Source organism: Narcine bancroftii, chromosome 8 (assembly GCF_036971445.1).
Source record: "Narcine bancroftii isolate sNarBan1 chromosome 8, sNarBan1.hap1, whole genome shotgun sequence".
In the NCBI taxonomy this organism is placed as follows: domain Eukaryota; kingdom Metazoa; phylum Chordata; class Chondrichthyes; order Torpediniformes; family Narcinidae; genus Narcine; species Narcine bancroftii.
Genome location: NC_091476.1, coordinates 109,445,680 through 109,469,524, shown reverse-complemented (window position 1 = coordinate 109,469,524; position 23,845 = coordinate 109,445,680). Strand labels below are relative to the sequence as shown.

General features: G+C 39.4%; 1 protein-coding gene across 4 annotated transcripts in view; it reads left to right on the top strand.

The window, feature by feature from the left end:
• Positions 1–16,855: 16,855 nt before the first annotated feature.
• Positions 16,856–23,845, top strand: part of LOC138741172 (transmembrane protease serine 5-like) — a 34,238-nt gene continuing 27,248 nt past the window's right edge. For 2 of the 4 annotated variants that reach the window (XM_069894849.1, XM_069894850.1), the window contains exons 1-2: positions 16,857–17,028; positions 17,139–17,236. In XM_069894849.1, the coding sequence (XP_069750950.1) occupies positions 17,234–17,236 (3 nt within the window). In that variant the 5' untranslated portion in view covers positions 16,857–17,028; positions 17,139–17,233. Of the gene's footprint in view, positions 17,029–17,138; positions 17,237–23,845 lie in introns of all 4 variants that reach the window. The other 2 variants (XM_069894848.1, XM_069894847.1) reach the window with 2 other exon arrangements.

Here is a 23,845-nt window from a genome sequence, read left to right as displayed (position 1 = left end):
GCTGCCTTTATAAGGGACCACCTCATGTAGATGTCCTCAGTGGAGTGAAGTCTGGTGGCTGTGATGTCACAGGTTGAGTTAACAACCCTCTGGAGTTTATTTTTGTCCTGAGAGTTGAAGCCTCCATACCCAGACAGTGATGCAACCTGCCAGAATGGACTCCATGGAACATCTTTAGAAGTATTTGAAAGTTTTTGGTGACATTCAGGCACGTCACAAAGTTTAGCCGCTGATGAGCTTCTTTGCATCAACATAGAAGCTTCAGGACAGATCCTCGGAGATGTTGACACCCAGGAATTTAAAGTTCTTGAATTTCTCCACTTCTGAGCCCTCAATGAAGATTGGGTTATGCTCCATTGACTTCCTTCTAAAGTCCACAATCATCTCCTTGGTCTTGCTTACATTGAATGTAAGGTTTATGTCGTTACAAAATTCAATGAGCTGATCTATCTCCCTCCTGTCCATTTCCTCATTGGAGTTTGTGATTCTACTGACAACTGTGGTGTCATGGGCAAAGTTGTAGATAGCATTAGTATTGTGCCTGGCCACACAGTCCTGGGTGTATAATGAGTAGAGTAGTGGGCTAAGCACACATCCTTGGCATGCACCTGTGTTCATAATCAATGAGGAGGAGACATTGTTTCCAATTCATACTGACTGTGGTCTTCCAATGAGAAAGTCAAGGATCCAGTTGCAGAGGGGGATATAGAGGCCCGGAGTTTGTTGCTTCTTGATCATCACTAAGGGAATAATGGTATTGAAGGCCAAGCTGTAGTCGATAAAGAGTAGCCGTGTGTATGAATTGCTGTTTTTGAGGTAATCCACAGTTGAGTGGAGAGCCAGTGATATTGCATTTGATATGGAGTGAATGCGACAATAGGTGAATTGCAGTGGGTCCAGATCTTTGCTTAGATACGTGTTAATTCTGGCTATTGACCAACCTTCTCAAAGCTTTTCATCGCGGTAGAAGTGAGCGGTAGTCTTGGGTGTCGGAATGATTGATTCCCTTTTGAAACAGGTGGAAACCTCTGACTGCAGCAATAAGAGGTTGAAAATATTCATGACAACTCCAGCTAGTGGGTTGGCACAAATTTTCAGTACACTGCCAGGTGTGCGTCAGGGCCGGACAACTTGGGAGGGTTCACCCTCTTGAATGATGTTCTGATGTCACCCTCAGAGACAGATATCACAGGGTCCTCAGCCTTTTCAAGATTCTAGTTGGCATTGTATGGTTCTTCTTCTCAAAGTGGGTGTAGAAGGTGTTCAGCTCATCGGGTAATGAAGCATCACAGCCATCGCCCTCGCTTTGTAGGCTGTAATGGCCTGCACTCCCTGCAGGCTGTTGTGTATCTAGCTCTGTCTCTAGCTTCCTCCAGAATTGCCACTTAGTTTCAGAGATGGCCTTCCAGGTTGTACCTGGACTTCCTGAAAAGTTCCCGATCTCTGGACTAAAATGCGCTTGAGCTAAAAACCTTCAGCAGGTTGAGAATTCTCTGATTCATCCAGGGCTTCTGGTTGGGGAACACTCAGTATGTACGCGTGGGCACACACCCATCCACACAGGTCTTGATGAAGTTGGTGACACCAGATGCATATTCATTCAAGTCTATGGATGAGTTCTTGTATATGTCCCAGTCCACTGATTCAAAGCAATCCTGCAGACACTTCATACTGACAATACAGTTTAAGGCACGGTTTTAGATGGTGTGGGCCAGGAGGAATGGGATGCTGAGTGACACCTTCCTGAGATGTTCCTGTGCCTGATGCTCACCCACATTTGCTTTAAATATGGTCTCAGTCACATGCACCAAATACATCCTATGGTAACACTTGCACCCTGCCCTCTGTGGCAGCAAATTGGCTTTCATTGACTTTAATAGACTGGAGTTTCAAAGTTCAATCTGCACAATTAAGACGCCCAAATGAAGATGAATATTCTTCCCAACATATTCCGAAACACTGGTGTGGTTAGTGTAGCAGTTAGCGCAGGGTTGTTGCAGCACGAGTGACCCGGGTTTGAATTGGGCACTGTCTCTAAGGAGCTTGTACATTCTCCCCTTGAATTGTATGGGTTTCCTTTGAGTCCTCCAATTTCCTTCCACCTACCAAGTGTTCCCCAACCAAAACATACTGAGTTGGGAAGTTAATTTGATGCTATGGGCGGCACGGGATTCATGGGCAAGAAGTGCATTCTACTGTTCAGTTAATTAATTTTTTTTTAAACTTCAAACTATGGTCAACCACACAAACTCTCAGGTTATCAAAAAGTTGGTCAGAAATGTGAAAGGAGGCAAAACTGATCTAAAGGAGTGGAATAAAGGACAAAGAAAATCATCACACCTGCTTTGTATATTTTCTTTGTTTGCGACCTGTTAAAATCAACACTCAAACAATTACTCAAAGGAGTTGGTCAAATTCACCTGCACGAGTTGTCCATTGAAGACCTGTCAATGGAAGCTACTTAAATAACAGAGAGATCGAGTCAGTTTGGTTGAGAGGTATCGCTTTCACATTCAATTCAAATTCAGTCTTGGAGATGCAAGACACAATTTCTAAAGTCTAAAAAGAGAGATTTGAAAAAGTGTCCCAAAACATGGCTCATTTTTTTCCTCTGATTCTGCCTGGCCTGTTGAGTCCCTCCAGCTTCTCATTGTTTGCTCATATTTTCTAAGTCTGTAGATGACTCAAAACCTGGATGTATTGTGAATTGCAAACTGGATAGTGACAGGCTACAGCAGGAAACAGAATAGAGAGAGTGTGGAGGAGATTTACAAGAATGTTGCCTTGGGTTTCAGGGATTGAGTTACAGGGAAAGGTTGAGCAGGCTGGGACTTTGTTCCCTGGAGCGAAGAAGATTGAAAGGTAATTTGAGAGAGATATTTAAAATTATGAGGAGGACAGATAGAGTCAATGTGGGCAGGTTTTTTCCATTGAGAGTGGATGAGATTCAAACAAGAGGACATGGATTGAGATTGAAGGGGGAAAAGTTTAGGGGAAGCATGAGGGGGGATTTCTTCACTCAGAGGGTGGTGGGAGTGTGGAATGAGCATCCAACTGAAGTGATAGAGGCAGCTTCAATTTTAATAAAAGTTGGATAGGTATATGGACAAGAGAAGTGTGCATGAATATGGACCGAGAGCAGGTCAATAGGACAAAGTGGGAGAAGGTGTTCAGCATCGACTAGAAGGGCCGAACTGGCCTGTTTCTGTGCTGCAATTGTTTTATGTTTAATCTCCACTTCGCCCAGAAAATAACCTTTTGCAGGTCATACCTACTCTTCTAAATTGATCTGGATCTCCAAACTTTAATGCCTGTGATCTGGCCCTCAGCAGTTCCAGATTTCATTGTTCATCCATGGCTTCTGGTTGGGGAAAACCCTGAATGATTTGGTGGCGACATACAACTGTTTTGATAAAGTCTGTGACAGCCCTGGTGTAATCATTCAGATCCTTGATGATTGCCCAATCCACTGACTCGAGAAAGTTCTGTAACCATTCTTCAGCAACCTGTGGCCACCTTCTAGCTGTCTTGATCTCCGGAGCCTCTCTTTTCAGGGTCTGTCTATATGAAGGCAGAATAAGCAAAGCCAGGTGATCTGACTTGCCAAAATGCAGTCTCGAGAAAGAACAGTAGGCCTTCCTTACCTTGATGTAGCAGTGATCGAGTGTGCTGGGACCTCTGGTACAGCAGTTTACATGCTGGTGGTAGGTGGGCAGGGTTTTCTTGGTGCAGGGCTAATTAAAGTCACAGACTAAGATTTATAGTACATCGGGCTGGGCCGTCTCTTGTTTACTGGCCACATCATGCAGCTCCACGAGTGTGTGTTTGTAATCAGCCTCGAGAGGGATAGAAACTCCGGTGAGAATCACTGATGAGAACTCTCAGGGTTACTGTTTACTTCCTTTAGATGCTATGTGACCTGCTGAGTTTCTCCAGCACTTTTGTGCATCAAACTCCAACCCCAATGTCAGCAGACCTTCCTGCTTAACTCCATGTTTCAGAATGCTGCGTTCCTCGAAAATGGTTCACATCACCATTCCCCATAAGGCAAAATTGTGTCATTTGTGCATATGTCAAAAAATGAGAGATGAAAAAATGTAAATTGGTGTTGATTTATGCACTTTCGCACAAATCCCACGAGACTAAATTTTATTCTGACTCTAAAATTTTCAGTTAGTGATTTGCAAATTCTCTAAGGACAATTTTCTGTAATTCAAATGGCCATAACATGGTATCTACATTCATAAAGCATTGTCAATCAAAAGCGTAACAGAATCAACATGGGATACCTTTGTGATGGAGTGCTGCACTGGTGGAGCAGCTGCCTTCTACTGAGACAATCGTGCCACCAGTTCAAACATCTGAAACACTGCTGGAGTATAATCCCTAAGAAAATTAACTCCAAGTGGTACTGCTGCTTCCAAAGGTAATGAGTTTTTTGTACTCCTGGCGTACAAGCAGAGAACGAAGACCACAGCACCTTTGGTGAAGACGGCAAAGGTATGGTCGAGGGAGGTGGAGGAGCATCTGTAGGACTGACTTGAATCGGTGGACTGGAACATATTCAAGAACTCATTCATAGATTTGAATAAATATGCAGCAGGTGTCACCGACTTCATCAAGACCTGCATGGGTGAGTGTGTGCCCACGTGTCAATGCTTGGTGTTCCCCAACCAGATGCCCTGGATGAATTAGAGAATCTGAAGCCTGCTGTGGGTGAGAACAAGACCGATTAAGGGAGGGATCAGGATCTTTACAAGAAGTCCAGGTACGATCTGCAGAAGGCCATCCCTGAAGCAAAGTGACAATTCCGGAGGAAGCTTGAGACAGATACACCTCAGCTATGGCAGGGTGTACAGGCCATTTATAGACTACAAAGCAGAGGTGAACACTATAGATGGCTGTGATGCTTCATTACCCAAAGAGCTGAACACCTTCTATGCCTGCTTTTAGAATAAAAACCAAACTGTGCCTTCTAGAATTCCTGAAAAGGCTAAGGACCCTGTTATATCTGACTTCGAGGGTGACATCAGAACATCATTGAAGAGGGTGAATCCTCGCAAGGCATCAGACCCTGACAGTGTACCTGTCACGGTACTGAAAATCTGCGCCAGCCAACTAGCCGGAATGTTCACAGATATTTTCAACCCCTCATTGTTGAAGTCAGAGGTTCCCACCAGCTTCAAAGGACATCAATTATCCTGATGCCCTAGAAGAGTAGCTTGGGCTGCCTCAATGACTACTGCCCAGTAGCACAAACTTCTATCATGATGATATTCTTTGGGAGGCTGGTCATAGCCAGAATTAGTATGTACCTAAGTAAAAATATGGACCCATTGCAATTTGCCTATCGTCACAATCGCTCCACAGCAGATGCAATATCGTTGGCTCTCCACTCATTCTGTATCACGTTGAAAACAGCAATTCACACATATGCTCTTCCAAGACTAGAGCTCGGCCTTCAATACCATTATTCCTTAGTGCTGGTTAAGAAGCTACAAACTCTGGGCTTCTGTTTCCTCCTCTGCAACTGGACTTGACTTTCTTATTGGAAGACCACAGTCAGTACAAATTCTAAACAACATCTCCTCCTCACTGATCATCGTACCCCAAGGATGTGTGCTTAGCCCACTGCTCTACTCATTATATACCCATGACTGTGTGGCCAGGTACAATTTCAATGCCATTTACAAGTTTGACGACAACACCACAGTTGTCAGCAGAATCACAAATGGCATTGAGGAAGCGTACAGGAGGAAGACAGAACAGCTCATTGAATGGTCTAATGACAACAACCTTGTGCTCAATGTCAGCAAAACTAAGGAGATGATTGTGGACTTCGAAGAAAATCAGGGGAATACAACCCAGTCCTTATTGAGGGCTCAGTAATGGAGAGGGTCAAGAACTTCAAATTCCTGGGTGTCAAGATCTCCAATGATCTGTCCTGGAGCCTCCACGTAGATGCAATCACAAAGATGGCTCGCCAGCGGCTATAATTTGTGAGGTGTCTGAAGAGATTCGGTATATCACCAAAGACTCTCATAAACCTCTACAGGTACAATTCTGGCTGATTGAATCGCTGCCTGGTATGGAGGTGCCAACTCTCAGGACAAAAATAAACTCCAGAGGGTTGTTAACTCAGCCTGCGACATCACAGGCACTGGACTTCACTCCATCGAGGACATCTACATGAGGTGGTCTCTAAAAATGCACCATCTATCCTCTGTGACAGAATATGTTGTATTTTATATTGTATATAGATATGATTTGGGGAGATAAATTGGGGAAGGTTTTTTAGTTTAGACAGGCCAGCTCCAAATGCCTTTGAAAAAGCTTTGAGGAGTGCCCAAGGGACTTCACTAATGGATTGTTGTTTTGAAAAGCGACAGATGAAAGAACTCAGAACTGCAGTCTGTCCGAGTGAAGGTTGCTTTTCTAAGGGGGTCATGTGGTTTTGAAAGCAGAGAGAATTAAACAGGCTTTTGCCTGGGAGAGAGAGAGAATTCAGTTCTGGGACTAGAAATGGACTTTGATAGTCATCTGCTTCTAGTGGGTTTTACCAAACCCAGATTTTTAGGGCATTACTACCTTTGGGTGGTTTTTTTTTAAGGGGTGAATTTTTTTCTTTATTTTTCTTTATTTGATGTTTTTAGGGGAGGGTTTATGATTTTAAGGATTTATAAGGGGAGCGATATTTTATAGTGGGTCAATATATTGTTAGTTGGTCGAAATGTCTAATTTGAAATTTGCAACTTTTAATGTTCAGGGGTTGAATAATCCAATTAAGCGGAAGCTTTTATATTAAAAAAAAATGAAAGTTGATATTGCTTTATTGCAAGAAACACATTTGACTGAAAAAGAACACTTGAAATTGAAGAGAAATTAGGTTGGTCATGTGTTTTCTTCTTCTTTTAATTCTAAGGTGAGAGGCATAGCAATTTTAATTTATAAGAGTTTGCCATTTGAATTACAATCTTTGGAGGGAAATGCTGGGAGTTTTGAGGGTGAACTGTAAAATTTTTGCTGAAGCTTGGACTTTGCTTAATGTTTATGCACCTAATATAGATGATGAACATTTTATTTCAGAAGCTTTTTTTGTTGTTAAATCAGACTAATGAAAATATTCTAGTCGGGGGAGATTTTAATTGTGTTCTGGATCCTTTATTGGATAGGTCCCCAAAAAGTATAAGGAAATCAAAGATGGCGATACAAATTGGGCCTTCGATGAAAGATTTAAATTTGGTGGATATTTGGAGAAGAGTTAATCCTACAGAGAAAGATTTTTCTTTTTATTCATTTTGACATGATTTATTTTCCAGAATAGATCTTTTTTTGGTATCGGCACATTTACAGGGTAGAATATTACAAGGTGAGTATAAAAGTAGGGTTATATCAGATCATTCTTTACTGTTTTTTCTTGTGTAAGTTTGGAAGTGATATGTTCATCCTACAGATGAAAGTTTAATACAAAAAAACAGAATTTGTTACTTTTTTTAAAGAACAGATTGTTTTTGGCTGAGAACGTTAATTCTGTAGATAGTTGTTTTGTTTTATGGGATGCTTTGAAAGCTTATTTAAGAGGGCAGATTTTTAGTTATACTACGAAAGTTGAGAAACAATATATGGCAGAAAGTTTAGAGTTGGAGAAATAAATTGCTGAGTTAGAGAAGGATTTTCAGAAAGATGTGACAGAAAGATAAAAAAGTGGTTTTGGCAAATTTGAAATTACATTACAATACATTACAAACCTATCAATTTGAGCATTTAATTAATCAATCTAAGCAGCGTTATAATGAATTGGGTGAGAGGGCACATAAGGTACTTGTGTGGCAATTAAAAATGGAACAGGTATTGTGGACCATTAATGCTGTTAAAAAGAATTCAATAGCTACCTATAAACCTCAGGAAATTAGTGACCAGTTTTATTCATTCTATCAAAAATTATATACTTCTGAGGGGAAGCAGGATAATGGTTTTATTTATTTATCTAAATTAATGTTACCGGTATTAGGGGAGGAAGATGTTATGGATTTGGAATCTCCATTTACAGATTTTGAGATTAAGGAGGCTATACAGGAGATGTCAAATGGAAAGTCACCAGGGGATGATGGATTTTCTGTGGAATTTTATAAAATCTTTTATGAAGATTTATTTTCTGTATTTGGGGATGTATCACAACAAATAACTGAAGAACAGGTGTTACTGGAATCTTGTTCAAGTGCTTTAATCACTGTAATTCTGAAAAAAGATAGTCCGTTAAAAGTGTCTTCGTATAGACCTATTTCTTTATTGAATGTAGATTATAAAATTATAGCAAAAGTGTTAGCAAATCAGCTAGCTAAGTACCTACCTAAGTTGATACATATTGATAAAACAGGTTTTATTAAGAATAGGAATGCATCAGATAATATCCTTCAGTTGATAACTTTGGTCAATGCATATCAAAAACAGCCCAACCACTAGATGCAGCTAGATGCGCTAGATGCAGAAAAATCCTTTGAAAGGGTTGAATGGAATTTTTTATTTAAGGTGTTAGAGAAGTTTAAATTTGGCCCTTTATTTATTGGTTGGGTTAAAGCTTTATATACAAACCCAATTGCCAGGGTGATGACAAATGGTTGTTTCTTTACCATTTATGTTCAACTCAGCAAGGATGTCTATTGTCACCAGCCTTGTTTGCATTAGTTATTGAACCATTAGGTCAGATGATAAGACAAAATGAAAAGATAAGAGGGACGAGAGTTATGGATGGGGAATATAAGATTAATTTATTTGCAGATGATGTCTTGATATATTTGACAGAACCAAAACAGGCATTGTCACAATTGCAGGAATGTTTATTACAATTTGGAGAACTTTCTGGATATAAAATTAATTGGGATAAGAGTGAAATTTTGCCAGTTGGAGAAGGTGACTATTGAGAATACAAAAGTATTATAAAATTAAAATGGTCAGATAAACTCAAATATTTAGGAGTAATTGTAAATGCTGATTATCAATCTTTATACAAGTTAAATTTGTTGTGGGAATGTAATATGCTGGTATTAAAAAAAGATTAAAGCGGATTTAATTAAATGGAAAGATCTTCCGTTAAACTTAATTGGTCATGTAAACTGTATTAAGATGAATATTTTTCCTCTAATTCAATATTTATTTCAGATTTCAGTCAATACCATATTCCCTTTCAAAGGGTTTTTTCCAGGATTTAAATAAAATGATGAGGGAATTTTTATGGAAAGGTAAATTACCGCGAGTAGCATTGTATAAACTCACATGGAAATATGCATGAGGTGGACCTCAGTTACCTCATTTACAAAATTATTATGAAGCAGCTCAGTTGAAATTTGTTAGCAGGTTGGTGGACATGGATCAATCTCCAAGTTAGGTGAAAGTGGAGATGGATTGTATTTCTGAAGTTGAGGTGCATCAATTTATATTTCGATGGAATAGGAATTTGTTGTGGGAATGTAATATGCCAGTATTAAAACATTTGTTAAAGGTTTGAACTAAAAGAAATAAGATTTTAGGATCAAAAGGTAAATTATCAATTTTAACCCCATTATATAATAATCATCTTATTCCTTTTTCAATGTTCAATAATCATTTAAAGAGTTGGGACTCTAAGGGTAAAGAGACATTGTAGGATTGTTTTGAGGAAGGACAATTTCTTTCTTTTAACCATTTGAGAGAATGATTTGATATATCTGAAAATTCTTTGTTTGTGTATTACCAGCTTAGAACTTTGGTAAAATATATTTATGGTAAAGAGATGATTTTACCTGTATTTACAAAATTTGAATCTTTACTTTCCTCTATACTAAAGAACGGTTATATTTCAGTTATGTATCAAGTGTTACAAGATAATATGGATAAACTGGATGGGAGAAATCTAGGCTTAAATGGGAAAGTGATTTAACCTTTATTTTTCTGGAAGATAATTGGGCGGATATGTGTTATGATAGTGTAACTAAATTGACGAATGTACGATATGGAATGGTTAATTATAATTTTTTCCATCAGTTATTTAACTCTGGAGAAATTGAAAAAATATGGTTTTAGTAACTCAGATTCTTGTTTCAGATGTGGTTTATGGACTGGAACTTTTTTACATGCAGTTTGGTCTTGTGTTAAAGTACAACAATTTTGGGAAGGAATTAGGTTAGTTTTGGAAAAATTATATAATATTAAATATAATCCATTTTTAATGGATTATATGGTTTCTTTAAGGGGATTAGGGTTGGATAAGTTTCAAATTGCATTTGTACATTTCGTGTTGTCTGTAGCACGAAAATGTGTAGCTAGTACATGGAAAGATAATATAGAGATTAATATAATATGGTGGCAGAATGAATCGAAAGCTTGTATTGTTATGAAAAAAATTACATATAATTTGCATGATAATTATTCTTTTTTTGTTAATAAGTGGTTTCCTTATTTGGAATATATGCAGTTAGATATACTCTGATTTATTGTAAATACTTTCAGTTTTTCTTTTATTTACATTTTTGGCTCTCCTTAAGAGAGCTGCCTGATGGGGTGGGAGGGTGGGGTGTGGTTTTTGTTTTTTGCTTTTTTTTATATACTCATACAAAATTGTTCTTATTGGATTGCATGTTGTTTTTTAATGATTCTTTAAATAAATAAAGTTTTAAAGAGACTTTTTTTCAAAGAGATAATGACGAATCTGAGAATCCTTCAGCAAAGGAGAGTTGCACGTATAAAACAGTGACGTGGTATTAACTGGAGCCGTCCAAAATCTGAACTGTGTTGTTATGGGGGATTCTGGAACAAATATACTATGTGAACAAACACTTTGCAGGAGTTTAATGTTTTGTAGATAAAATTTATTATTTAAAGGCAATATTTGAGATTAAATACAAGGAGACTTGCTGAAACAAAAATATATCCCAAGTTAAATATTAAACCTCCATATTGACTGAAGAAAGCACTTTGAGATTTTGTAAACACCCTTCACATTCTTATCAGATGGACAAGTCTAATGTAAATCCAACTCCCATATACTGTATAAACCAATATTCTTTTTCATTGCCACACTATTACTGTGGAGTGGCTACTCCTAGCATGACACTCAGACATAAGACTTCAAGACCATTCCTTTTTGTGGATAAATAAGGATTCTGGATGACCAGGTAGATGAGGCCTTTGGGGAGAGAATACAGGTCTGGTCAACATTGTAAGTCATCCTTACTTCTTTTCTGCCAGACTCTAATTCATAATTTTCTTTCAAAGGAAGAACACTAGAAACTGTTTTTTGTTTCCAATTTGAGCCATCCAAATGTTAGACAGTGAATGGAACTTTGTAGGTCTACCCGTTTCCATTCCAAAAGTGTCCATTTCCTGACTGAAATAGGTTCTCACATCAGGAAGGAGAGAGCTTGTGATCTGAAAGTCAGTGCCATTGCAGAAGGCACTCTAAGACAGTGACAAAGATGGTCTTGGAGCCTCTTGTACAGTTTTTTCATGCAATTAAATTTACTTACAATGCAGTTTGCTTGAACAGTGAGTACAACTATTCTGTATATTTACAGTAAGTTGGCATCTGACACCCAGGATATTACTGCATTTGCATTGGTTCATTTCACAATTTAAAAATTATCTGTACTGCTTGGTGGCCATGAGAATCATTTGCATTCAGTCTAATCATCCCATATGTTTTACAATAGGAACCTCCAGGTTCAAAAACAGTTTCTTTCCAACAGCTATCAGGCCCTTATTACACTGATGAGGGACTGATCCAACACCACAGGAGCACTGTCTGCACGAGATGAAAGTCTCTTTTTTGTCACTCGGATAACTATAAATATTTATAATCTATTTTTTGTATTTATGGTCTCTTTTTAATTCAATTAAGCATACCATTGTTGAAAAATAAACTACTAAAAGAACAACAAAGTACCCGTTCAGTTGCAGCAAGAAAGAATTTTGCTACCAATGTATATTCTTCAATGTATATAATAAACTGATTAGCATATCCAAACCTGACCAAACAACCTCCAGCAGGTGACACAAAAACACATGGACAGAAGCAAATAGGAGTTGACCAGAAGGCCCCCCAACCCTGCTCCATTGTTTAGTTTGATCATTGCTGATCTCTGCTGGCCTCAACTCTTCTATGCCAGTTCCTTATAATTGTTAATTCCTCAATTATTTGTAATTTCCACGTTTAAATATCTAACAATCTGGCATCCACCAATTTGGTACAGAGATTTCCAGAGTTTTAAAACCTTCCGAAACAAGAAATTCCTATTCACACAGGTTTAAAATGACCAACCCCTTATTTTGTTGCTGTATTAATAAAAGGAATCCAAATGAGATTCCTCCTTTTGGAGGCAACAGACTTGTCAATGCATCTACAGTTAGAAGTGATGTTATGTTGTCAGTTGCTGACTGTTAGGAGTAATAGACCAACTGTCTCGTGTTTTTCCAATATGAGAATTGCACAGGAAAAAGCACATCCTTGTTTAATGAAAATCAAAAATCTGCAGATGTTGTACATCTGAAGTAAAAATGTGGACTGCTGGAGACACTCAGAGTCAAGGAATGACCCAGCTCAGACATAAACCTTCAGCAGCATTGTCCATGCCAGTCAAGCTGCCTGAAGTCTCTCCACTTGCATTCTCCCCCTTCCAATTCAGCTTTTATAGTACAAAAAGCAAATAGTTTTGAGAATGTTGTTACAAGTATAGAGTATAAGAGCTGGGAAGTGATCCTGCAGCTGTTTAAGGCATTGGTGAAGCCAGGTTTGGAGTATTGTGTTCAGTTCTGGTCTCCAAATTACAGAAAGGATATAGGTTAATTTTGGGTGGTCAGGGAAACAAAGACAACACACAAACAACCACAGAGCAGAGTATTTCGCTCTCTTGCCACTGATAAGAAAAGTCTCAACCTCCAGTCAATTGGGACTGGTAGGCGAAAGAATACACGTGAATCAGAAGAGGGGGATCAGAGGTGGGGAGGATGAGCAAATGTAGGTTCTTGGGAGTTCCTATATTGGAAGATCTTTCCTGGAACCAACACACCAATGGCATCGTGAAGAAAGCCTCTACTTCCCCAGGAGTTTGCGGAGGAGCTAGTGGAGTTGTTCAAGTGAACCGGTACGGACTTGAAGGGCCGACATGGCCTGTTTCCGTGCTGTAAACAGTTAGATGGTTATATAAGGTGGAGACGGTGCAGAGAAGATTTACAAGGATGTTGCCTGGCTTACAGCATCTAGATTACGGAGAAAGATTAAGGAGACTGGGACTTTATTCATTGGAATGTAGATGGCTGAGAGGGGATTTGATAGAGGTATTTAAAATTATGAAGGGAATAGATAGAGTAGACGTAAATAGACTCTTTTTCCTGAGGGCAGGGGAGGTTGGACAAGAGGGCATAAGTTAAGGGTAAAGGGGCAAAACTTTAGGTGAAATATTAGGATGCTTTTTCACTCAGTGAGTAGTGGCAGAATGGAATGATCTTCCAAAAGAGATAGTTGCGGCAGGGTCTCTTCTGTCATTTAAGAGAAGGTTGGTTGTGTACATGGATGTGAGGGGTTGGAGGGTTATGGGTGGAGAGCAGGAGGGAGAAGCTAGTGGAGTCGTTCAAGTGGACTTGAAGGGCCGACATGGCCTGTTTCCACGCCGTAAACAGTTAAGAACTGGGAGGATGAAATCACCAGAGTAAATCAGGACTTTTTTTTTCCCCCCATAAAGAATAAAGGAAGGGTGCAGAGAAATTCCCATGGTAAATCCAATACTTGAGATGATAAATTCAAGACAGAAAAATCAATATCCTACTTTACCCAGAGAGATGCTTAAATGTAGGATTTAGTACAATGTGAAATCGTGGCATAAAGTAGGATGGGAACTTTTCAGTGGAAGTAAACCTTTCATGAATCATTAAAATTCTGATTTTGCATAGGAAGGGTACAAAGCTAATCAACTCATACTTCAAAAAGGGAAGGCTATTTGCTCCCTTGGGAAGATTGGCCATCAGCTGAGCTAATATCATTGTAAAGGGAAAAGTAAGGAAAGAGAGAAAAGTACCTGTAATTGTTAAACTCAATGTTGTTATTAAAGAGGCTAATGCAGTGGATGTGGTGTGCAGTATGATGGTGTTTGTCAAACATACAGTGAGCCAGTGTGGACAGAGGATTGATTAATCAAAGTGGAAGTAAAACACAGAATTAAAATGCTATAAACTTGGAATGAAGAAACTTGAAGCTTATGTGGTCATGGGAAGATATAGGACAGTGGCAGATTCAAACCCCAGGTCGCTGGCACTGTGATAGTGTTGCACTAACCATGGCATCCCCTCCCCTTGATTCATCCATGTATTAACTTAAAGGTCTGGTATTTGATATTTAATCAACCTGAAAAGACCCCAAATGAAAATTAAGGTGACCATTTTAAAAGATTTTGCAAAGATATCTGTAGGAGAGAGTTGTGGAATCTCTAACTGCAGAGATATCCACAGGAGAGACTGTGCAATCTCTGACTCCAGAGATATCCATTGGAGAGAGTGTGCAATTTCTGACTGCAGAGATATCCGTTAGAGTGTTGAATCTCCAACTGCAGAGATATCCATTGGAGAGAGTGAGCAATCTCTGACTGCAGAGATATCCGTTGGAGAGAGTGTGCAATCTCTGACTGCAGAGATATCCGTTAGAGTGTTGAATCTCCAACTGCAGAGATATCCGTTGGAGAGAGTGAGCAATCTCTGTTTGCAGAGATATCCATTGGAGAGAGTGTGCAATCTCTGACTGCAGAGATATCTGTTGGAGAGAGTGTTGAATCTCCGACTGCAGAGATATCCATTGGAGAGAGTGTTGAATCTCTGACTGCAGAGATATCCATTGGAGAGAGTGAGCAATCTCTGTTTGCAGAGATATCCGTTGGAGAGAGTGTGCAATCTCTGACTGCAGAGATATCTGTTGGAGAGAGTGTTGAATCTCCTACTGCAGAGATATCCGTTGGAGAGAATGTTGAATCTCCGACTGCCGGCATAGCTCTAAATCTTGATCTTGAGGAATAATCTAAAATTTTTACTAGAATTTAAAATATCTTTCACCTTTCCAACCCTGGGCTCAGACACAAGGATGCACATTCATTAGATTTTCTGTGGGTTTAAAGGAGCATGAATTGAGAATAAAGTTTTTTTTTTAAATGTCCCTAAAATTTCCTTTCATCTTCATTACTTTAACGTGCCACACATTTTCATGCTACTAATTAAATATGATTGCCAGAAGCTTCAAGCTATGAATGCAGCTTTGGTTGGAGATTTGAAGACAATTAGATTTGATGCATTCTACTGCCACTTACGTCATAAAATGTAAAGATGATAACAGAACTAGAATACCAACAGATTTTCAAGTATTATTTTGTCAGTATTCTGAAGCAATTATTGACATTGGAGAGCATTATCAATCTCTTTTCACAGAAATGTCAAAACCGGCAAAGCAAGAATCTCACTGAGAGTCTCATTGGCTGTGAGGATTAAATGCTTCTGTTAGCTTTTTGAGGGAGCCCTCCAATTAGCCCACTTCTTAATTGTTTGCTCAAAGCCAAAATGTTATTCTCTCTTTTCACTGGCATAAAGTTTCCAATTTTATTCAGAGAGACTGTGTGAGGGAAAAGATATTTCAGCGCAGAAATTGTCGTCTTAAGGACCTGTTCTATAAACAGAGATTCATTCACTTGGGTCAGAGCTAGAGCAGATTACTGGGACAGAAAATGAAGTTTACATTTCATTTCATTCTGTTACATTTGATCTGGAATTGGCTGGTAATAATGTCTAATGTCTGAAGGAGGATAGTGCATGCCAATTCTTCAGTCATTTATTTTTCTGATAGAGATTTATTCCAAAAGGTCAGCTTTGAATGCTGTTATTTTAAAGCAAAGTGTTTACACAAATTGAAATAAAATTCACAGAGATGCTCGGCTGAAATTCTGAATTGCAGTTTTGGAGTAAGTGCATCGCACAGACTGCAGCTCTCAAAGAAGATAATTCAGTATCACTTTCTCATAAATAATGAAGAATTATCAATTAGTACTTCACTTTCTAGTGATGCGATCATCTCATTGTTAGAGATAAAATGTCTGATCACTATATAAAGTATCTAAAATTTTGTCAATTTCCTTTTTTAAAAAAAACATTCCAACATGTAGCTCCTTGAAACAATCTTTTTGTAAGAAAACTATGAGAAATCTATGAAACAATGAATATCCTCTCAAATTCATCTCTGACATCTCCACACTCTTCTCATGATCACTTTGTTCTTGCCCTCAGGACCTGGACTACAAAGGAGACACTGTTCAGACTTTGAGCTACTTCATCTTTGCACGAACCCCTGCAGCAACTGTACTCATTAGTTCTCATAACTGGCAGCAGTTCCAGCTTCTTGGCAATTACATTATGTCTTCCCCTGCTGTGTGGGCCCCTACTGCAGGCTGCAAAATGATAGAAGGCTTTTGGCCAGCACTCTGAAACAACTAACACCCTCTCCTCCACCTGCTCACCTATTGCTACTTCCTGTAGCTCTATAATTTCATCCACTAAGCACTTTACTATTCTCATACAAAAATATCAAATTTATTTCCAAATAACCACATTGTAGAAAATTTCAGATGATAATTCACTGAATATATTTTTTTTACTACGTTTTGCATCCAATCCTTCTCTTAATTACGTTACATCGAGTCCTGTTTCCCAGAACATTTCCTGTAACTTCTGACAGATGATATGATTATACCTGTGAACTGGAGGTTGCAGTCAGTGCCCAGATTTCATTGACATGGTCTGAGGGCGATCATTTCATCTTACATTATAGCAGTGGCATATCATTGGTTGTCATGTGCTTTGGAGTGTTCTGTCATCTTGAAGGAAAGGGAAAACACTAAGATATAAACACTGGGATCGTTTGGTATTTCTACCAGTCTCTTTGTCTGGGACAACTGCTTTTGAAATTAATTGTGTGTATCATGCAGGATACTAGAAGTAAAGGAAAGTGGCTGCCTTGCAGTAGCTAAGGTGTGTTTGCATTGAATGTGCCCACAACATGTTATTTGAAAACTAGTTTTACCAGCTCTGTAAAAGCAAAACCAACCCTATATTATAATGCTGATATCATTATCTCTCAGGTTGACACAAGAGTAGACACCTTGTTCATATTTGCAAACCAAAATACATTCATCAACCTCAGCTGCTGAACTGCGTGTCCTGAAAACCTTCAGTGATGGTAAGAAAATTAATTGGTCTGTTACTGAAATGTTAATTACAAAACTTTGCAAAAATACTATCCTTCGTTTGGGGTTTTAAATACAAAATGGTGGATTTGCAGAATAGCTTCAGAAAGGGAGCAGACGAGCTATGTTTTCAGTCGGATGTGATTCTTCATTTTGAATGATGTCTGAGCGTTAAGCTGCCCCGATTGGTTGTTATATGTTTTACTTCTAAGTTGCATTGTGATCTTGCTTCAAGTTGATCGCATTGATATGTATTGGGAAGTTGTGGGTTCAAGCTCTGTTCCCTGCCCCCTCTAAAGAGTTAAGGGCAAAATCTAAACACATGCTTTTGGTACAATGTGTGAGAGACATTTTGATAAATGTTAAACCAAGGCTTCTTTTACTTCCAGTGGCCATATATGATGCCTTGGCATCAATCACTAAAGCAGATTATCTGCATTCTTCTAGTGTATGTCCTACATTGCATCAAAGAGCTGCTTGAGGAAACTATAGAAGCAGGTACAATTTCAACTTTTAAAAGGTGTTTGCACAAAGATATGGATAGGAACTTAGAATGATATGGTCCAAATGCAGACAAATGGGACTACCCAGGCCCAGAGTGCCTACTTGGTAGAATGGAAGAGTTGGGCCAAAGGGTTTGTTCCCTGCTGAATAACTCTAAAACTCTGTGAGTATAGAAGTACTTAAATGATATTTTTTTTTAAATACTTGGTGCAGCCTGGAAACATGACAAGTGCTTGACAAGTGGAATTTGTTTTTACAGTGCAAGTATGTGGTTTACCATATATGTTTTTAATAAAAGTTCAGCTTTGTATGAACATGACTGTAATTGATGCAGATCCCGAAGCTGAACTCGACACCCAGCCATCTTGTTGGTATTTTTCATGTACCCCCACACCATTAACATCCTATGGGTTTATTTGAATACATTTCAAATATGGTTTAAAAATTCATTTAGAAATGTGGTGGAGAATCTAATATTTTCAAATATAAGTTACATAACTTAAAAAAAAATTATTGCAATTGGCAGTTGATAAGCCTGATATTTCTGGAATTTCTGGTTAAAGCTCATTAGGAGTAACTCAGAGGAGACCATAGATACTCTCTTTTTTAGACAGAGCCCGGCAACAGGACCTTTTGGCCCATGAGCCCATTCTGCCCAATTACACCCAACTGGTGGACAACCCTGGGTATATTTTGAACGGTAGAGGAAACCAGAGCATTCAGAGGAAACCCACGCAGACATGGGGAGAATATACAAACTCCTTACAGACAGTGCCGGATTCTAACCCTAATCACTGCCGCTGTCACAACGTTCCACTTTTCTTTGGCTCGGCTTCGTGGACGAAGATTTATGGAGGGGTAAATGTCCACGTCAGCTGCAGGCTCGTTTGTGGCTGACAAGTCCGATGAGGGACAGGCAGACATGGTTGCAATGGTTGCAGGGGAAAATTGGTTGGTTGGGGTTGGGTGTTGGGTTTTTCCTCCTTTGTCTTTTGTCAGTGAGGTGGGCTCTGCGGTCTTCTTCAAAGGAGGTTGTGCCCGCCAAACTGTGAGGCGCCAAGATGCACGGTTTGAGGCGATATCAGCCCACTGGCAGTGGTCAATGTGGCAGGCACCAAGAGATTTCTTTAGGCAGTCCTTGTACCTCTTCTTTGGTGCACCACTGTCTCGGTGGCCAGTGGAGAGCTCACCATATAACACGATCTTGGGAAGGCGATGGTCCTCCATTCTGGAGACGTGACCTACCCAGCGCAGTTGGATCTTCAGCAGCATGGACTCGATGCTGTTGGCCTCTGCCATCTCGCTCCAATGAATGTTGAGGATGGAGTGGAGACAACGCTGGTGGAAGCGTTCTAGGAGCCGTAGGTGATGCCGGTAAAGGACCCATGATTCGGAGCCGAACAGGAGCGTGGGTATGAAAACAGCTCTGTATACGCTAATCTTTGTGAGGTTTTTCAGTTGGTTGTTTTTCCAGACTCTTTTGTGTAGTCTTCCAAAGGCACTATTTGCCTTGGCGAGTCTGTTGTTTATCTCATTGTCGATCCTTGCATCCGATGAAATGGTGCAGCCGAGATAGGTAAACTGGTTGACCGTTTTGAGTTTTGTGGTAGTCATGGTGGGGAGCTGGCTGATGGAGGACCTCAGTTTTCTTCAGGTTGACTTCCAGGCCAAACATTTTGGCAGTTTCCGCAAAACAGGACGTCAAGCGCTGAAGAGCTGACTATGAATGGGCAACTAAAGCGGCATCGTCTGCAAAGAGTAGTTCACGGACAAGTTGCTGTTGTGTCTTGGTGTGAACTTGCAGGCGTCTCAGATTGAAGAGACTGCCATCCGTGTGGTACCGGATGTAAACAGCGTCTTCATTGTTGAGGTCTTTCATGGCTTGCTTCAGCATGATGCTGAAGAAGATTGAAAAGAGTGTTGGTGCGAGAACGCAGCCTTGCTTCACGCCATTGTTAATGGAGAAGGGTTCAGAGAGCTGACCCGACCTTGTTGGTTTTTGTGCAGTTGGATAACCATGTTGAGGAACTCGGGGGGGCATCCGAGGCGCTCTAGTATTTGCCAAAGCCCTTTCCTGCTCACGATGTCTAAGGCTTTGGTGAGGTCAACAAAGGTGATGTAGAGTCCTTTGTTTTGTTCTCTGCACTTTTCTTGGAGCTGTCTGAGGGCAAAGACCATGTCAGTAGTTCCTCTGTTTGCGCGAAAGCCGCACTGTGATTCTGGGAGAAGATTCTCGGCGACACTAGGTATTATTCTATTTAGGAGAATCCTAGCGAAGATTTTGCCTGCAATGGAGAGCAGCGTGATTCCCCTGTAGTTTGAGCAGTCTGATTTCTCGCCTTTGTTTTTGTACAGGGTGATGATGATGGCATCACGAAGGTCCTGAGGCAGCTTTCCTTGGTCTCAGCAGAGCTTGAAAAACTCATGCAGTTTGGCATGCAGAGTTTTGCCACCAGCCTTCCAGACCTCTGGGGGGGATTCCATCCATACCTGCTGCTTTGCCACTTTTCATTTGTTCAATTGCCTTATATGTCTCTACCTTATATTAACCATGCTGTCACTTGATGGAAAACAACACAAGGCAGGAGATGTTGAGTTGATGGAGTGCCGGGAGGGAAGGTGTGGGTGGAGGATTATGTTACATTATAACACTCGTATAGACCAGTACCACAGAATGACTGATTATAAAGAGTTGTTCATAAACCTATGTCTTTCAAATAACACGGAGAGTGCCACAAGTAAGTTGGGATGTTTCACGACATTAAAGATGCTAAATAAATAAAGGTGGTTATTGTAGAATATGAGCTTTACTTATCTGGATAAAGGTATGCACAAGTCCAGGATTTCTCATGTTGTACAATATACAGCAAATATTTAACTTGAATAGCAGGCACTCCCCATTTGCAAATTATCAATGCTCTGTCACTTGCCTGAAGCAAAAGATTCAATCCTTTTAATTTAATGCGTCATTCAGAGCTACAGCCAATTGTCGAAACTTAACAATTAACAAAATTAGAGAAAACATGCATTAAGAGGGATTTATGAGTGAATTTATGAGGTTAGAAATGATTGGTGTGGCCCTGCAGGATAGTGGTCTGTGAAAATGAATGGTAGAACTGCTTGAGAATATTCACTCTGATAAATAATTCCATTCTGAATTAGAATGTTTTATCATGGGAGTGTCCATCTGCTCCTCTGGTTTCTTTTGTTATTTCAACAACACTCCTTAGTTCCTCCTCTCTTGTCCATCTGCTCTCTGCTAGGCCACTTCTTTTGACCACCTCTCTTTCACCCCTATGCTTCTCATCCATTTGATCCTGTCCCATCTACCCACAATGGGCTTTCATAAACCCATTATTTTTTCACTTGCAAAATCCTTTTCTCCCATACACCCCTTTCTCTCTTTTCCAGCAGCCCCTTTTTCTCCCTAACTTCACTCTCGTCCTCTCGTCCCTCCTGCATCACCTAGCTTAAGAACTTGTATTGCTAATTTATACCATTTGACTTCATGGGCCATCAAAGTTGCGAGAAATAATATTGAGCGACGACTCAAAATAATGAATGTGTATCAGCATCTTGATTAATGGGAAAGAAGATGTAAATTTTGTGAAGTGTCTGACAGCGTCAATGGGCCAAATGACCTACCTCTGCTCCTTCTGGACTCAATGTGACAACCTTGCAGTAAATCAATTAAACCCTGTGAAGTGGCTATGTTTTCATAAAGGATCATTTGATTTTTTTACTCTTTCATTAAATTTTGTCCAGACAATAATTGAAGGGTTTAATAATAGACCTCAGTGTCCTGGAATGAAGACTAGAAAACAAGATTGTCAATTTAAAGCCAAAATAAACCCTAGAAAACTTAAAATAGAACAGAGACCCAACAGGTCAGGCAGAATCTATGCGAAGAGAAATAATTAAAATTAATAACTTTTCATCTTAGATATGTTGGAATCTTGTGAACCTGAAATTTTGATTCAGTTTCTCCATCCCAGATGCTAATGGAGTAGTTGGATGTTTCTGGTACTTTCTTTTTTCATTTAGGTTTGCAGTTGTGAGAGTTGATTCGTGTGTAGCATTGGACATTACCTAAAACAAAGACAGCGCTATCTGATGTGGGAATTTTATGTGTCTCACAATCTCATACATATCTTAAAGTTTGATTTATAATCCACAAGAGTCAGTTCTTAAATTTCCCCTTTTAAATGTGGATTGTTGAGAATGTTTCATTTTTGGACATTCATCTCCCCATGGCCTTTTGAGGCCAGGTGTCAATGCATGTGAGGTGGTGCACTTTTGAAAGACAAATAATGGTCAGGCTTTCTTAAGAAGTGGGAGGGTAGTAGTGAAATACAGAGGGACTTCAGTGTACAAGTTTAAGGATTCTTGAAGGTCTCAGACTACATATGAGATGCTTTCATTAGCCAGGACACAGAATATTTGAGCAAAGAGGCTACAGTATATTTGATGAGGCCAAGGCTGGTTGCAGTTCTGGTCACAATCTATGGGAAGTGTAAAGGATTTATGCTAATCTTTAATTTAACATTAAGTATATAAATGTCTTAGTAGATATATTCTTAGTAAAGTTAGGTGGGGTGGTTAGAGGGGCCCAAAGACAGCTCATTAGCACTTTAAACACAAATGAGATAGAAGAGAGAAGCCAATGGATGCTGATTGAAGTTAGAGTCAAGAAGATGAAAAGGATTTATGATGGTTCTTGAGATATTGGAAACCATAGGTGTTATTTCAGAAGCACCTGTATAAACACATGACCACTTTAGTTTTGAGGAAAGCAGACTTCTTGGACACATAAGTGGACTTAAATGCTTTTAGCACATTCGTGTCAAAATACCTTGTGAGCTTCAAAAACAGAAACGATGTCACATGCCATGTGACATGAGAAATGGGAAAATATATTATTGAATTGAGAGACAAAGAGATCAGTTCAGTTTGGAGAGTACAGAAGTCAAAACCCTGTGACACAGGGATTGAAACCTTGTGAAAGACAGGGTTGAGTTACAGTAACTAGAATTGGTACTGTTGTGTGTATTACTTCTGGGGAAAGGGGTACACAGGGTCAGTGGCTTTTGAAATAAGGAAGACCATTTCATTTTTTCTTTAGAAAAGAGGACAGATTTCTACTGGGTCTATTTCTGTTTGGCCACTTCCTTTAACCCTTGTCTGGTTTGTGACTTCATCGTGGAAGAAAATAGCCACATTGTGAGTAAAGAGGCCTGAAGACATGATGTTTAAAAGCAATTTATAATTATTTGTGAACTGAAAATTTAAGACCTTCAAGCAAGACTAAAATGATGCTGAACTTTTAAAGATTGAATTTTCAGAATGGGACTTTAATTACACACACACACACACACACACACACACACACACACACACACACACACACACACACACACACACACACACACACACACACACACACACATTTACATTTGCGTGTAGTGGGGGTTAAATTTAGAGTTAATTTTGGAGATAAGTAAGAAATGTTGTTATTGTTAGTTTAATAAAAACTATCATTTTGAATTTACCAATGTCTGGTGAGTTTACTATTGCTGTTCCCGCGTTAGTATTAACAAAGTCCTTTTAATCCCAAACAAAATTGAAAAGAGTTGTTAGTTTGTAACAGAATAATGTAATTAGATTAAATGGAATACAATGGGATGGAAATGATTTGTTCACTGTAGCTTTTGCCAAGATATAGCTTTGTTTATCATGCTAGCCAGGAAAGTCCAACCATTCTTATGTACAGTATGGTAAAGAGTGCAGAGCACAGAGAAAAGTACAGTTAAACAGTGCAGCTATATCATCTTTTACCAAAGGGGTCAATACAAGAGTCTGATAACAGCAGGAAAGAAACTGTCTTTAAATCTTGGGGGTCACATTTTCAACTTCATGTATCTTCTGCCCACCAAAGGAGGAAGAATAGAGTTTGACACCACAAAATGGCAGCTTCCCTAAGGTGGCAGGAAGTATAAACCGAGTTGCTAGTTTATTTGCAACTCTTGCTTATGGGCTCAGGCAGTGCAGTTCCTGTTCCAAATGGAGATAAATATGGAATATTTATGGGATGGAATATT